Raw genomic sequence first — 16804 nt, 5'->3', positions numbered from 1 at the left:
GCAGCACTCTTGCAGCTGGAGTGCTGTCCTTGCAGCACTCCAAGGACAGAGCGGAAGGGCACAATCACCTCCCTCACCCTTCTGGCCACCCCTCTGTTGGTGCAGCCCAGGATGCAGTTGGCCTTCTGGGCTGCAGGCACGTACTGCTGGCTTATGTCGAGCTTTTGGTGATCCTTCTCTGCAGGGCTGCTTTCCTTGTAGAGGGCAGCACCTTGCACTTGGGCTTGTTGAACCTCATTAGGTTCACATGGGCCCACTTCTCAAGCTTGTCCAGGCCCCTCTGAATGGCATCCCTTCCTTCTGTTGTACTGACTGTACCACTCAGCTTGGTGCCATCTGCAAACTTGCTGAGGGTGCACTTGATCCCACCGTCTATGTCATTGATAAATATATTAAACAGAACTGGTTCCAAGAAGTTTTCAATAAACTTCATAAAAACAGCTACATCTTTTAGTTAGCCAATAAGCATCTAGCAAAAATGTTTAAAAATTCAGAAGAGGCGGGTCTGTAATAGTTACTGTATAGGAGTGCAAGAAATGCTGTACACCACAAAATGAGGGAAAAGTGAACTAACCCTTTATTTAATGACACATTTAGCAAAGCTCTACCCTTAATACTCTTTTAAAAATGGAAGTAAAATAATTAAAAAGAGAGGGGGGAACAGAAAGAGAGGAAGCTGCAACAAGTAAATTATTAAACACTGTTCATAACCTGAAGTAATGAACAGTTCTCTTGAAAGAAAGTATAAATCCCAATCTCAAATTGCTCAGCAAAAATTGAAATGCAACAGCATATTCCATCCAGACATGAGAGTCTTGACTGTTAGGAGCTGCAAACATTTCATTTTAACTTGATTTTTTGGCAGCATTGAAAAAAATCAACACAGTTTTCTTATGTCTATCTGCTGTAGAATGATCTTGTTTCTACTTCAAAACATGGGATAAACCTGTGAATAATTTATGTGCTTTCAGGCAGGACATTTTTCAGGGAATGATGCCTATCATCTAGAGTGTTAGCTTTGGTTCAAATCTTTAATTGTATTTGATGTGCGTAAGTAATAACATTTGTTGGGGAGTTTGGACTGTGTGTGCAGTTTAAAATCGAGTACAGCAACTCTGGTAATTACTTTATTGATGCTCTACCTGCTCAGAATTTAAGGTTGATACAGCAAGTGACAAGGATCTGTTGGTCAGCATGAGGAATGAAAATCAAATTCCATTCATTTTAATCAAAAAATGTAGCAGTTCACTGAAATGAGCATTTGTAGTACTGTGCTAACTTGAAAACGGGCTTGCTGTAGACCATTTCTTGCTTGTAAGAAAGGTAAAAGATAAAAATCTGCTTGGTTTGAATTAAAAGGGGACAAAATCTGTATTTTTTTTTTTTTTTTCCTGGAAGTAAAAGCAGAGGTTTAAACAACAGTGCTGGCTTACATAACAGCACTATGGGGTGAACCTGAAATAAAGGCCTACATGGGACTTACATTGGGAGTTGCTTTCTTTGGACAGAGCTCCCAAGACTCCCTCTGGCTGCATGGATGGTGCCAAGCTCTGCTTCTGGTTGGAGGCCAGCTGGTGGCCTCACCTGCTGTGGGGGATATAGGCAGGGGGCCGGGGGGGCAGCATCTGGAAGACCTGAGCCTGCCATAGCTGCAGTCTGTGAGGGGCTGGTCGTAGGGCTCCTGAGATCTGAGTCTTGGGCCCAGAGCTTGGGCTAGAAGTCCTCTAAGTTTGCTCACCCTTTCAGGGCTGGAAGTGGGTTTCCTTGGCTGGGAGCTCTGGCACGGTTGAGTTGGTGTGGGGTGGTGGACCCTGAAGCTCCTGGATTCCAGGTGGTGCAACCTGATAAAGTAGTGTTAGATATGCTAATTATGGGAACCTTTGCAGAGGAATAAATGCCTTTCCAATTTACAGCTAATAATAGTTTTGACAAAATATATCTATTTAAAGCCGCTTCCAACAATCAGAGTTAAGTGCCAGATGATTAACAGAAAATACTTTGCATGTGTTTGCAAGGCTCTGTGATGATTAATAGCTACTAAAAGCCTGCACAAATGAAATACTACGGTGTGTATTTTTTTTTGAGTATACTGTTAATGTAAGTTGCAATACAGATCCCATTTTTTGTAAATCCATGCTTGATGCAAACTAAGGAATTTCAAACCAACTGAATTATTTTGTGTGTGATGAAAGGTCTCTTGACTCTAACAGTAAACGGTGACAGCTTATATCCAGGATGTAACAAGTACTGTTTCCTGTTTAAAAACCACAGTACTGTTGGAAATTGGCCTGGGGTGGTAAGACTTTGTTAGTGTTTTTTATTTTCTGAATTTTATTCTGAGTCTGTCCGCTGGCATATTGCTTTTTTTCCCCTCTTCATCACAGCTGTCTCTTCCCTACAACCATTATATACATAAACACTTTCTCTCCCTTGTGATACCGGTTTTAACAGTGGAGTTCAGTGCTTGTACTGTTTATTTGCTTTGTGAAATACATTATCAAAAGTGACTTTCAGTGAAAGACTCTTCACTGTGTTTAAAGTACCATCCATCACTTCGTTCTGTGTTGCTCTGAGTGAATTGTCCTTACACTGTACACCTCCGAGATTCCTCAGTCAGGAGAGGGGGAGAATTATCTCAGCTGTATCTATCTGGAAGTATTATGATGTTTCCCAGATTGCTAGCTGTCAAGTGAAATGCCGTGATACTCTTTAGGGTTTTCACAGTACAGTATTTTTAAGAATCTGAGTTAAAATAAAAGCACTTACCTTTAAAAGAAAGTAATGCCACAGCCATTGTCTTTACAGTTAGAGCAGTTGCTAGACTTCTGACGTGTTTTTAATTTTATAGTAATCACTTATTTTCTGTAAGAGAAGGACCATTGGAGCAGTAGGCAGGGTGCCTTCTGTGGAATGCTTATGCTAAAACAGGCTCCACTGCTTTCTTACTGGAGGGAGAAGCAGATTAGCAAATTCAGTATGATTATATCGCCATGCATACTAAACATTAAAAAGGATCTTGGTTGTACAGAGCTTACATATACAGAGCTTAACTTCAATCCAAATTGAATCCTTGTTGAGTAGGTATTTGTGTTGACAGAGAGCTTTGCAGGGATGCTAGTGGAAGACTGGTTTGAACGAGGAGGAAGGCAAGCTGAAAAAGTGAACTTGACATTACAAATAGTGCCTTTGTTTTCCTGTTTTTATTAGTAGAACAGCATTAAATACTTTCATTTGAGTTTAATTTTAGTTGGAAGAGCTTAGAGTGGGATCTCGAGTTAAATGCAAGGGGTTAAAAGCTTTACTGTTTGAAGTTAGCTTTTGTGCTTTACAGAGGCTGAATTTGTGGATGAACCTAAAACGGTAGCTGAGGTGCTTTTAGAGACAGGAAGCTGTCTGCTCTGTCTACACTTGCAGAAGAACCAGGTGGCTCCATTTTTTTTGTGTTTAGGAGACCCATGCATGATGCATGATCTGTGTTTTCCCGTTGTAGGCTGAATTGAGCTGTATTTAAATTTAGAAACATCATGACTGCCTACCTTGGCTGATGACCCTAAAGTTGTGTTGGTACCTGTGTTTCTGTATCCTGTTGTAAGTATCCTGACAAGGTGTCATCTTCCAGGCATCGTTCTCCTGACCTGCAGAGATCTGTTAATGCACTTGTAGGTTGTATAGCTCTCTTTGGGTTGTTTTAAGGCCAGTCAAAAGAATAAAGAGCTATTTACAAACCCAGCACTATGTAAATTTATGGATTGAAGGTAGGTAGTCTACGCTTACCAGGTAGTTATGGACCTCCCAGTGTCCTCTGTTGTTACTGTGCCACTTAGCTTTTACACCTAACAGTGTTGTATTCGTTCACTGAGCCTTTTGATTCTGAAACGTTGAAAAGACCAAAGGTAAGGTAACAGAAACAGCTTATATCTCCCCTGGAAGCAATCACTAACCTTTATCAAAGGCTGGTAGATGACCAAAATTGTTTTTATTGTTGTATGTTAGAATTAAAAAACTGTTGGCTTATTATTATTACTATTATTTAAGGTTTACCACTAGGGTTCACCAAAAGCTTTCAAACAAATATTGTCACTACTGAGCAGTTGAATGGATAATGTGTCAGAGCTGCTGGGGTGGGTGTGCAACTTGCAGGGACTTGATATTCTATTTTTAAAAGTTGTGTTTGACAGCAAAAGAAAAGGTAAATGGTAGAATGTGTGCTCAACGAAGGCATCTGTAAGGACAGTGAAGTAATAAGTTAAAAATATACAAACTGTGATAGTGATCATGGGAGGTACTGGCTTAAACTTCAACGATCAACATGGAAAAGAGGAATCTCAATAGGAAATTTTGGATTACTACAGGCCTCCTGAAGTGTTAAAAGTAAAAAAATGTGAAGTGTCTTCAAGCTATTGGAAGTGGAAAGGTGAAAACAGCTTCTGGCTACTCAGAAAATGCAGTATTAGTGTGGTTGGAATTGTAACATACAGCAGAGAACAATAGATCAACCAAATAAATTTGAGCTGTGTACTAAAACAGAGGTTTTCTGTTGCTATTCTTCAGCCGACATTCAAGAGTAAAAAAAGACAGAGGTAAACCCTGCCAAAAGAAAGCCACTCCCCGTGTGGAGCCTGGCAAGGGAAGAAGACAACCTAAACATTTTGACTTATGTCATTGGGCTATGGGACAGGTCCATGGGATCTCCTGCCTTTTTGTTAAAGGACATGAAGAACATCCAGAGAGCGCCGTGCTGTCTGAAGGTGCTGCTCACTCTGCATGTGAAGGTGCTGCTCACTCTGCGATGTGTGGACATCGCTTCTGCGTAGTGACAGTGCCTGAAATTGTGAGTTGTTGCTCCCAGATAAGATGAAAGTGGATCCTCACACACACGGTCTGTTGTTTGTCTGATGACCTCCTTTTTATTTTTGGGAGCTGCTGTTCCATCAAATCCGTGCATGGTGCCTCGAACTAGTATTCGACTGGTTTGTGCTTGATGAAATTGGACCACTCTGGGGCCATAAAGCCACAATTCTCTGTGCAGAACTGGCATGCTCAAACATTTGGCAACTGCAAATGCTGCTGAAAGTTTCAAAATAGGCTTGTCATCTTAGATGCTGCCTCACTAGTACCAGAAGAATATCTTCTGTTTGTTTTTTTTTTTTGTTTGTTTGTTTGTACAAGTGGTGGAAGAACCTAACAAAACTGGTTCTCTCACAAGAGCATTAATTAAACTTGCAATCAAGATCGGGAAGAGACAAGACTGATAAATCATGAGTATGGGGCTGTACTGGGTATGTCTGTGTTCGTTTAGAAATGCTGAACCTCTGAGGCACTGCTTTGAATGACAAGTGCCTTGTTTTTCTTCTGTCCATGCATATTTGTTTGGTTAAACTCTTCACTTGCATAGACAAGTAAAATGATGGAGAAATGGAGTGAATGGGTAGAGAGACTGCAGACGGACTCGTGAGTACGGCAGCAGCTGCACAGGTTGGTGTGTCTGTTCAGGATGAATAATGCATAAAGGGCAGGAGGGGCACATGGGGCTGCAGTGCAGGTTTCCACATCTGCCTGCCGGTCTTTGTTTTTCCTTCCCACTGCATCTTTGCTCTTCTCCAGTACGTAGGCTTCCTTCCTGTCCTGGACAAATGGGCAGAGACATAGAACTGTTATTTTGTCCTAGAGGTTTGTAGGCAAAAACATAATCAAAGCCTACTTGTGGGATTGCTCTGCTGGTTCCTGCTCTGTTGTGTATAAACAGTAAACTTTAATTTCCGGTGTGCTCAGTCTAGAGCCTTCACAAGCACTAAATTCTGATGATAATCTGGACTGGGGATGATGGGTGGGAATTAACCAGAGCAAAAGCTTATCTGGCTGCTGGGTATGGTACCTTAAGCCCATATCTCCAGCTTTTCAGAAAACTGATAAAGTAACAAATAGATGAGGTGTGAAGGTAGTTCTGAGAAAGTCAATAAATAGCTGGAAGCTACAATTTAATAAGTGTTTGGACATATCTGGCTCAAATACCTTATATATTTTAACTCTTTTAAAAGTGATAGATGGAATTTAAATCCATATTCCCTGTGGCATTAGGTATCAGGAGAAATAAGTGGAAGGAAGGCATTTGAAATCAATAAATTGCTTCTAGGTACAACTTAGTGCAGACAGAATTTAGAGAAAAAAGATTGTGAAAAAGATACAGGAGTAAAATGTAGCTTTAATTTGCAGACTACAGCAAAACTCTAATCCTGATGTTGTGAAAATGAATATACATTCGTTGAGATGAATGTAGATTAGGAAGTTAGGGAGATGAGGAAGTTAAGTGCCATGGGCCAATTTGTATGGAAGGGTTGTACTGAAAAAGCATTAAGTCTTTAGAACGGAGCTGCATCATTTCAAGTATAATATAACCTAAATCTTAGCTAATTAAATGTCTTTAAAATGATGCATTTGCCATCTAATTTATTTGGAGAGCAAAGATGATAATTTGGGAATTTTGCTGCACTTGAGAATCTACTGGTTCAACGCCTTGGGCTTCCTTCTCTTGGAAATGCTTACTGCTTGCGTGGGCTTGAAGTAGGGCTTCACCAAGTGCATGCACATAGACTCAGGGGGTGGCTGAGGTTGGCAGGGACCATTTGGTTGGGCCTCAAGCAGGTTTGCCCAGGCCCATGTCTGTCGGCTTTTGAAGATCCCCAAGGAGGTAGGCTCCACAGCCTCTCTGTGCCATTGCTCCATCACCTGCACAGTGAAGAAGTCTTGATGGTTAGACAGAACTTTCCCTGTTCCAGTTTGTGCCCATTGCCTCTTGTCCTGGCACAGGGCACTGCTGAGCTTCCCCCCTCAGGTATTTGTACACACTGAGATCCCCTGAGTCTTCTCTTCTCTAGGCTGAACAGTCCCATAATTAAAGAAGGACATGGAATTAGGTATTAGGAAGAAATTCTTCACTCAGAGGGTGGTGAGGCACTGGCACAGGTTACCCAGAGCAGCTGTGGATGCCCCATCCCTGGAGGTGTTCAAGGCCAGGCTGGATGGGGCTTTGGGCAACCTGGTCTGGTGGGAGGTGTCCCTGCCCATGGCAGGGGGGTTGGCTGGTCTTGAAGGTCCCTTCCAACCCAAACTGTTCTGTGGTTCCCAAGTGATGCCACTGCTTTTCATAAAGGCCTTTCGTTTCTATCTGCTACGCTTAGGCTAGCAGGTTGTGGTGCACCTGGGTACATGATAAGACTGAGGCAATCCTCAATTTATGTTTTCTTCCGGGCAGAACAGACATAATGGGGGAGAGCAGTTAACATTTCATTAAGTCTGCAGATAGAAGCATTTGTTTAAGTGAGGCTTGTCAATGTGTTACACCTAAGGTAGGATAAAATGATCTTCCTGGAGCAGATTCCAGTCAATCTTTCTCAATTCTAAAATATTTATTAGTGTTTGCAGCAAATGCATATGGGATAATACAGCATATACAAAAAAAAAATTTTTTTTTGTTCACTAGTAGCTTTACTGTCAGAATACAAAATTAGCAGCTTATGCTTGACTGTAGCAGTTTTTTGTACATTAAAATACATCCAAGTATGTGGTATCTCCAAGTGAATATTTTAGAGAACGTTCCTGATTTACACTTTGTCTTGCAGATTGCTTACATTTTACCAGTTGTTTAGAAAGTCTGGTCTGTAAAATTTAGTAAAATAGTCTTAACTGCTTTTACTAAGCAAGCATTCTTCTGAGAATAGATGAACAAGCAGAGAACTCTAAAGTATTATTCTGAAGTATTGCACTCACAGTAAGAAAACATTTGCCCTGTTAAAGCTAGAGATTCTTCTGGAGATCATGCATCACCCAGCCTTCTGCTAAGGAAGACAAGTGTTTAACATGTTTGGGCTTTAATATACCCTGAGACAGCTGGAAACACACCTGCAAGAGCTGTGTCTGAACACTCACAGGGAGTTAGTAGAACTATTGTGTTTTTTTAAGCATTCCTTGACCCACAGAAAAAAAAAATAGATTTAATCTGCTGTTTTCTTTTTGTGTTTTCTTTTGATTTGCTATGCCACCCAAATTTCTGAAGGGCTGGTTTTCATGGATGCTTTAAGGCTTATCAAAAAGCTGTGGGATATCGCTGATCTTGTAAATAACACAGACTGAACTAGGTTGTGCATGTGTGGCTTGTGTTTAAGGAGCAGGCCTGACATTAGGGACAATCAGGCTAAAATCTTGGCGTGGTTGCCTAGACATCCTGTGAGGCTTAATGAAATTACTGAAACCCTTAGACATCTTTTTTGCATTTATAAGATAAAGAGCAACCGGTGTAGAGGTGGGTGCATGTTAACTATACGGGTGTTGAAGGTAAATCAGTTAATGTTTGCAGTGTGTTTTGAAACTTGAGTTGCACGGTATTGTGCAAGATTTGCCTTTCTTGTTGTTGATGGTTAGACTGTTAGTGACAGTCTGTATTTGCTGATTTGAATAACTTTGTTTTACTTATGAAGTTGTATGTAGGGAGTACAAAGAGAAAAAAAAAAAAGGGGCACACTCCATGTGCTATTTTTGGAAGATCAAGTAGGCTTAAGAGTTAGAGGAGTAGGAGTTGCTGGGATTTTTCCAAATTCTGTCTACAAAACAAATTCTGCCCTCATTAATCATCAGAATGAGTTGTTGGAGTTATTTGTATGTCAAAGTAATGTAGTCTGGCTAAAGCGGGCTACTTGAACTTGTTCTAATGTAGTGGGGCTTTCCCTGAGAGATTGATAAATCACTCATTAGTACTTTCCACATTTAAAATATTAACACTGATCATGAGTCTTCAGTGAAATGAAAGCAGCGGTTGGCTCTTGCTACCTTCTGCCAACTCACCTCTTACCTAGCTGTGGGATTTCTCCCTTCGTTATTTATTCAAGGAGTGGGTGATTCATCTTGAGAAAAGTAGTGAAGTCTTTGTTTTGAAGGATTTAGCTAAAATTCAGGCATTCTCTTCTGCATTTGGCATATAACACTGTTTGTAGAGACACCTTTGACTTTTTGATATTCACTGAAGGGCCATGAGAAGGTAGCCTGGAGCTCGTATCATGTTGGAAAAAGCTTAGTTTTAGAATGTGGAAAAATGCATAGAGAATTTAAAAAATAGGAGAAGATAAAAAAACAAAGTACGTGTCAAATCCCATTGTCTATGCTGGGTAAATGGACAGAAAAATCAGATGAAAATTGGAGAAGGACTTGAAATGGAAGTTTAATATAACAATGCTCAGAGTCCAACTACAGGGTAAATCTTTAAAGTATACTTACTTAATCCATTTGTGAATTCATTGGCAAGTGTGACTTTGTGCAGCTCGAGTGTCACTAAGGATGGATGGGCTGAAGCCCCTCTGAGTGAGGTGGGGCAGTGCTGACCCTGGCTTGCTCCAAGCAGGAGTGTAGCTGGGTTAGCCTGGAAGTTTGGCATATGTGAGTAGTAAAGTGGGAGAAAAAGGTGGTTTACTCTAAAGAACATCTAGGACCCAGGCTGTACCCTACGCTGTGCCTGAAACAGGGAAGAAAGGTGTTTTGAGAATGGAGTGCTCACTTTAAAATGCCAGTGTAAAGAGGATGATCTGCTGATAGCCACAGGACTCTAAGTTTTATTTTAGTTGATGTTTGGAGTAAAAATTTGTTCTTTCACCTGCATTTTCTTTTGTGCTGCGTCCTGAGTTCAGTACACTTGCCATGCCTGAAGGGTTCTGCTGACTTGCACATCCTGAAATACAGATTGTCAGTGCTGTTAATGTACATTAAAACATTAGTTCAAATGTTCAGCTAGTGTATTTTTCAAGTCCTAGCTGAAAGAAAACAAAAAAGATTACTTGCACACTTTGTTCAATAGTCCAAATGTGACTGGAGAATAAAAATAGCAGCTTTGCCTATTTTCAGATTAAATTAAAGTAAGCCATGATGGCAGAATTATTTTTTAATAGACGTGTGTCAGTATTACCTTGTTTGATACGCAGCAAACCTTTCTATGTGGAGCTCTAAATAAAGTATTTGTAGAGCGACCCAGGTTGTAATAGTCCTAATTAAATGCAGCTGAAGTAATTTCTTACTGAACTTCTGAGGTACTCTGCTCATGAGAAAACAGAAGTCATAATGCAATCAAGACGACCCTTTTACAGTTTACACCATAATACTGCCGGTAAGGGACTGCTGGCACTGTTTTGGAAGATGTTTGCAGTAGGCAAAGCTGGTAATTGCAGCACATGTTTGCCTGAGTATTATGCAGTATTATGTAGGACTGGGAAATGTGCAGTAGGCCTTCTCAGGTAGGAACTGGTGATGGGACTGAAATTTCAAACATGCCAGCTGGAAGTTCATGGTAACTTTTTGCCTTTGATTTTTATTATTTTTTTTATTTTTTTTTTTTACTTACTATTGAGGGAACAGACAAAGGGAAGGGGCCAGTTTAAAACCTTTTCTGTAGGACACATCAAAGTTGATAGTTGATTATATAAATGCTAAGAAATATTAAAAGCTAACATGCTAACTAAATATTTTGTGTGCTTAGGAAAGGTCTGGAAAGAAAAAATATTTTCTCATGTTCTTCTCAACCTTGTCTGTTTTTCCAGTGTCAAACAAAGCCTATTGTCTAGAAACAAATAACCAAACTTCATGTCCCTAGAGGAAGATGTACCTTCTGATGACTCACAGCAATTCTGAGCTAATATTTATGAGAAAGCTTCTTTCCCAATACTTGCTGATGTCCCTTGATGCCCGGTGACCCAAGAGATGATTAATTTACCAGTGCCTAATCTGGGTGGGGGATGATTGACATGGAGTACATGCTCCAAATATAAAACTTGTGCATTACGAGGTCTTGCTCCAGGATGTAAAATCCCCAGCAGGAGATCAATGGAAGAGGGCAGAGCTGTTTGGGAATTGAGAACACACAGGACACCGCATTAGTGGGCAGGTTCAGGAATGGGAACAGAGGCTAGAATATAGCACAAGAATACAGAAAAACTTGCAGTATGTTTGTTGTGCAAGAGAGCTGGAAATAAGGGAAAATTCAAGAAGGTGAAGAGAAAGACTCACAGAGAACTTAGTAAGAACAGGATAAGGAGAGGTGGAAGAAAATGCCACAGCGGAATTTTCTGTGATTATAAATACCTTTTTTTTCAGATTGAGGTTACACAGATTGACATACAGGTTTTAAAAGGATGCCATGCAAACTCTGAGTCACATTTTTTGAGCAAGCAGTACTGAGCAGATTTAGTAGTGGTTTCCATGTAGAAAGGAGTGATGTGCTGAAGAAAGAAAGTAAGGAAGGGCTGTTCTTTTAGGGCTTCTCTGCCCATGTTCCTTCAACTTCAGCACTCTGTGTGTGTTTTGATTTTTAAATAGATGTGGTTTGGGTTGAGAGGGGGTGGGTGGATGGGAAGGAAACAAAGTTTTGGAAAAAAAAGAAAACAAATCAAAACAAAACTGAAGATGTTAGAACACCAAGGCAAAACCAAGCCACATTACTTTTAACTGATAATATTACTACTGTTGTCTTGAATTCTGCTGATTTACAATTTCTACAATGATAACAAACCCAAAAATGCTATTTAAAAAAGAATTGCAAATACTGTTTTCCTCTGTAGGTATAATGATGTTTCAGACTCTTGCCATTTTACCCTCTTGGTATTGCACAATGCAGCCAATTCATGTTTTCCAGAGCTTCCCAATTAATCTGAGTGTTCAAAAGTTTCCATGACCTTTAGGTTTCTTTGTACTCTATGTTGTTTTGCAGAGAGTATGATAGACTCTGTGGCTTATTTCCAGTGTAGCTTTTCTTTCACGGAAAAGATGTCACAGAGCAAAAAGGCCATGATTTTGAGTCGTCTTTCTGAGCATTTAAGACAATGCTGACTTGCGGTGTAACTTGATTTTAGGTGTCTTAACATATAAGAAATTCTGTTTTGGTAGTTCATCAAAAATGGTGGGCCGCAAAATACGGTTATTTAAATGGGATCGTTAGACTGAATATATAGAAAAAACAAGGTGAATAAAGAAAATCCTGCCAGCAAAAAGAAGTTTGTTGCAGAGTGTAGAGAAGTGCACCGGTATCACATATTCACTGCCATAACCAATGTTCGCTGTGCCTCTTACGGTCCTTACTTCAGTTTTTTCTGTCACAGTATGTATGGCTTGCTAGTGAAACCTTCTGGAAATGGGAGGTTGTCCTCCTCAGTAGGAGCTCTGAGAATTCCCAGACAGAAACCTCTCCTACACTGCAGTTTGTCTAGTGGAGGTTGCTGGGTAGATCAGTCCCAGCTCCACTGGGATCTGACGAGGTGGGTGGCGGGGCTGGAAAGGTTGGCAGGTGGAGGCCCTCCGGGGAATGTTGCACGGGCTGCTGTAGAAGGCACAGCACTACATTCGTGCAGTGTTTACCATCCAGACCTAAAATAGTTCACATCATCTGCCTTGGAGTGTACAGGGAAACCTCACGTCTATCTGATCCTGCCTGTGTATGTAATGTAGTTAGAGGCCTGAGCTCTTTGTCACGATCACCTGAACCCTAGTGGTGAGTCACGTCAGAACACTGCTCCTAAAGACCCTTCACCCCGCTGTTTAATATTTAGTGCATATGACGCCTCAGGATGTCTTGTTTATACACCCATGTCTGATCTGATGTTTTGCTCTGTTTGTTCAGAAAATCCATCAAAGTCTTGCTTGCATTTAGCATAAGTGCATCAAATGCTCTGGAAGCCAGAGGTGATCTCTGACAAATTGCCCCTGCAATGTAAACTAGCATATTTTCCTATGACCTGATGCAAAAATACCGTTTGTAAATAAAATGTTGAAATAGAAATTTGAGAAAATACAAAAGGTTCTGTTAAATCGACACCAATGCATGTAACTGTTTTATGCACAAACAGTGCAGCAGAGAACTAAGAAAATGTAGCTATTGTTTTGAGGGACTGATACAAACTTTGATTAGTAGGTAGATCTCGTAACTTAATATTATATACGTGTGTATATAAATCAAAACAAACAAAACAGTATAATAGAATGAATTAATAAGATTAAAAAATAAAGACAGGAACAGAACAGCCAAATGCAATTAAATAATACTAGTTTAAGGAGAGAGCAAGCCTCTGCTACATTTCTGTCTCTCTTAAACAATTTTTAGGTATGTAGATTTTTGAGACTTCATTTTACCGAAACTGCTCAGAATATTCCTTTCTGTTGAAGACTTTATTCTTCACCCTCTGTTCTGCGAAGGGTGAAACCCATGAAGAAAAAGGGTTGGAATTAATTTGGGAGACTTTGTGTAAAATGTATGCAGGCGTTGCTGTTGCTGTCCCTCAGAATCCCGACTCAGCAGTTAATATATCAGTGGCCTGGAGTGCAAAGCGTCGTGTGAAATGGTTCCCATTGGGTTAGTGTGTTAAGTCTTCCTAAACTTTAATGTATTCTTCCAATACAATTTCAAAGAAACGTTGTTTATTCTTGCTTTAGGGTAAAGGTGTTGTGGTAGGGAGTCTGTTACCTCCTATTCTACATAGGCTTCACACGTGATGACCACTGTACAGGGAGGAACTGAAAGCAAGTCCAGGACTAGCATTCCATACATTACACCATCTCTCCTCCGAATAAAGGCAGCTCTGTAGCTTGAAAATTCATGGTTTACAGTGCTGGAACTGTTCTGTAGCCTGCTAAAGGTATCCATGGCCTTTTGGTATATGGTACCCCCTGTGATTGTCAGGTAGGTCCTTCATGGATGTGCAGCTGAATTTATAAATATTTCATGCTGAAAATAGTAAGAAATACAAAGGTTTGACAGTGTTACTAGAAAACCTTGTGTTAAAGGTGCTTGTTTTCATACTTGGTGAAATTGAGTTGGTCAACAGTTCACCCTCTTTCTGATTTTGAAACTGTACTTTTCCTTGCTTTTTGTACATCACTTCCAATCAAATTTTTTAAACTGATGCTTATCTTTCTAACAGCGATGGTAAGTTCATACGTCTAGAAACATTGAATTGTTTTCATGCTGTCTGAGTGAGTTGGGGGAGAGATTCTTGGGTTTGTTCCTTTTTTTTTTTTTTTTTTTTTTGACTTGGTATAGACTGAAATTGAGCTTGTTCTTTTGCCAACCTGTCAAAAAATAGGGTCAGATACCGGTACGTTGGCTTTACACTTAAAATAGCTGGAGGTCTGAATGTTATATTTGACTCATTTGTAGCCTTTGCCTGTCTAAGAAGAGGCCAGTGTTTGATGCAAGTTAATGGTTTTTGTCATCTAGCATAAGAATTCCTTTCAGTTGCTATTTTATGGGTTAATTTAATTTTACTTGTTCCTAGGTTAAGTGACTGATAGTTAACTGAAAAGTATAGTTTCATTTGAGACAACACTGGTGGAGACAGAAGGAAGGATTTTTCTCTTTTATCATTCAGAATCGTGTGTGTGTGTGTGTGGGGAAAGGATATTTATGCATATGTCGATATGTCTGTGATGGAGGCATATGTAAACATGCTTAAATCATTACAGGCTTTCTTCTGCTTTAGCAGGATGTCAATTCAAATACAGCAACCTAAAAGTGATGATGTCTTTATTCATTGGTTTATGTTATTTGAAAATACTTCAATACTCAGGATGTGCTGAACAGTAGCAAGAGTGGCACAGATTTTCCTATCCACTCTGATATAAACTCTTCTGATCAATGCTAGAACACTCGAGTCTTTGAGATGGATTATCTTTGTACCTTTCTTTGAAAAGAGAAATCCTGATTTCACAAGGAAGATAGCTATGTTAGTAAATCTATATGATAGGAATATTTTTACAGGATTGGAGTTCATGTATGTACTTCTGCAGATAATTGTGGGATTCAGTTGTGTGACTGTATTCAGATAGCAGTAAGTTGTGAACATACAGAAAAGTTTGCTTCTGGAAGGAGTTTATATGCTTATCTGAGTGGAGGCAGATGTTCAATGCATGAATATCTTCTATCTGGAAATAGCTGAACTGTAATTATACCATAATTAAGATATAATCTAAACTAGAAATAGGCATATTTCCTTCCAGAATAACTGCTTTGCCTTCTCGCTTTAGTAGAGATTCGTGCTTTATTCTGATTTGTCTCTCTTGTATGTGTTAATAATTCATAATTAATTGAAGCACTTATTCTGTTTTGTTACTGCTTTTGTTAACCACTTACTTGATTTTCAGAAAGCACCTTTGCAGTTTTGTAATCTTTCTGCCTTTTTATAGGCCAGGGATTATTCAGTTTTGGGCAGCAACCCTTTTTCCTTAGTTTGTTTCCCATGGTGTGCGACCTACTGACATCTCAGTTGATAAATGGGATAACGGTTCATTCTTTCTTTGCAAAAAAATAAGTGCTAATGGAAGTGCTCTGATTTAAAAACAAACGAACAAAAAGAAACAAGCAAAACCAACAAAGCAAAAAGCCTTTCTAAGAATGTAATTGCTAGAGTCATTTTATGAGTTGTCAATTTATTGATAACTGCTAACTTCAATCTTTTTTATATGCTATCAAGTAGAAGTTGACAGTTTGATATTTCTTGATACAGATTTCTATCCTTTCTTTTAGATAACTCTGCTGAAGCAGATTTATGGTTGCTGAACAGTTGTACAGTAAAAAATCCAGCTGAAGACCATTTCAGAAATTCAATCAAGTAAGTTGAAACATCTATTTCCTAAAAAAATAAATAAATCATAGTATATTTTAATTTTAAAAGCTTCCAGTTTCTGATAGAGATGTAATTTTGTGTTTTAGAGCAAAGAAAAGTATGCTGAATTTGAATACTAAATTAGTGAATTCTCTAGAATGGATTTGTAAGGTGCAGTGTATTTTTTATTAGCTTTGATAAATTGTAAATTATTATCAACACATTTATTTAGAACTGCTGATCTTTTAAAGGCTTCTGTATTGATTTTCAAGGTAGCGTTCTTATATTTTTCTGAAGATTATTTTTTTTTAAAAGCAAATTGCTAGGCTTTCTTTTTCCTCTAATTTTACATAATCGGGCTCTTCTAACTAAAAGGCTATCTGGTGCATACTTAAATCTATTTTCTTATATGTTTTCTTAAAAGGTGAACTGATTTGCTTATAATTAACAGTTGTCTTCTGACAGATGTGTTTTATTTCTCTCTAACATCTCAGTGATGTTGAAAAATACGACATTGGCCTCATCTGCCTCTGACCTCTGCATTAGTGTAGTTGCGGTGGAAGTAACTGGACAGCCTGTACACTTGCAGCCATGGTTGTCCAGTATAAATAAATGTTGTGGTATGTTACTTGTAAATTCTTACATTTAGTAAGCAAGTGTGGATATTTATGCAGTCATTTGTTTAGTGTGATAGACTGTTTCTTGAAATCCATTTTGGTTAGAAGAACATAGTTCTTGCTCAGCAGTCGGCATGCTTGGGAGGTTAGAGAGGAGAGAGAAGCTGCTTGCGATGCTGACATTACCAGCAGCATCCTAGAGCTGTAACCTGGAACAGTGTGCCCACAGTAGGTGGCACCGTTAAAGTTCCCTCCACCCTTCAGGGGGCTTCTTTGCCTGACTGCTAGTATTGCACTCTGTAATGAGACGAGCATTTTTTTTACAATCTGTTGCAAAAAAGAAAAACAACAACAACAACAAAACTCTTCCCAGAACACTTCCAGTTAGTGTGTTGGCCAACAGAACTGATGACAAGATATTTTCTTTTCTTGTGGCCATCTTTCTATTTTACTAATCATATGCCAGAACTGAATTGATGTGGTATGGTGTGTGTCCTTTAACCAGCAGAATAGAGTTGGTTAAGAAAGAGGGTCTAACTAAAAGCAAATGACCAAAAATAT

At 39.3% G+C, this 16804-nt stretch overlaps 1 protein-coding gene across 2 annotated transcripts in view; it reads left to right on the top strand.

Annotated features, from left to right (window-relative positions):
- Nucleotides 1-16804, top strand: part of CDKAL1 (CDK5 regulatory subunit associated protein 1 like 1) — a 422830-nt gene that overhangs the window by 57463 nt on the left and 348563 nt on the right. For both annotated transcript variants that reach the window (XM_035316554.1, XM_035316555.1), the window contains one exon: nt 15548-15632. In XM_035316554.1, the coding sequence (XP_035172445.1) occupies nt 15548-15632 (85 nt within the window). The remainder of the gene's footprint in view (nt 1-15547; nt 15633-16804) is intronic.

This window comes from Oxyura jamaicensis, chromosome 2, assembly GCF_011077185.1.
Source record: "Oxyura jamaicensis isolate SHBP4307 breed ruddy duck chromosome 2, BPBGC_Ojam_1.0, whole genome shotgun sequence".
In the NCBI taxonomy this organism is placed as follows: Eukaryota; Metazoa; Chordata; class Aves; order Anseriformes; family Anatidae; genus Oxyura; species Oxyura jamaicensis.
This window is presented reverse-complemented; position numbering and strand designations above follow the sequence as displayed.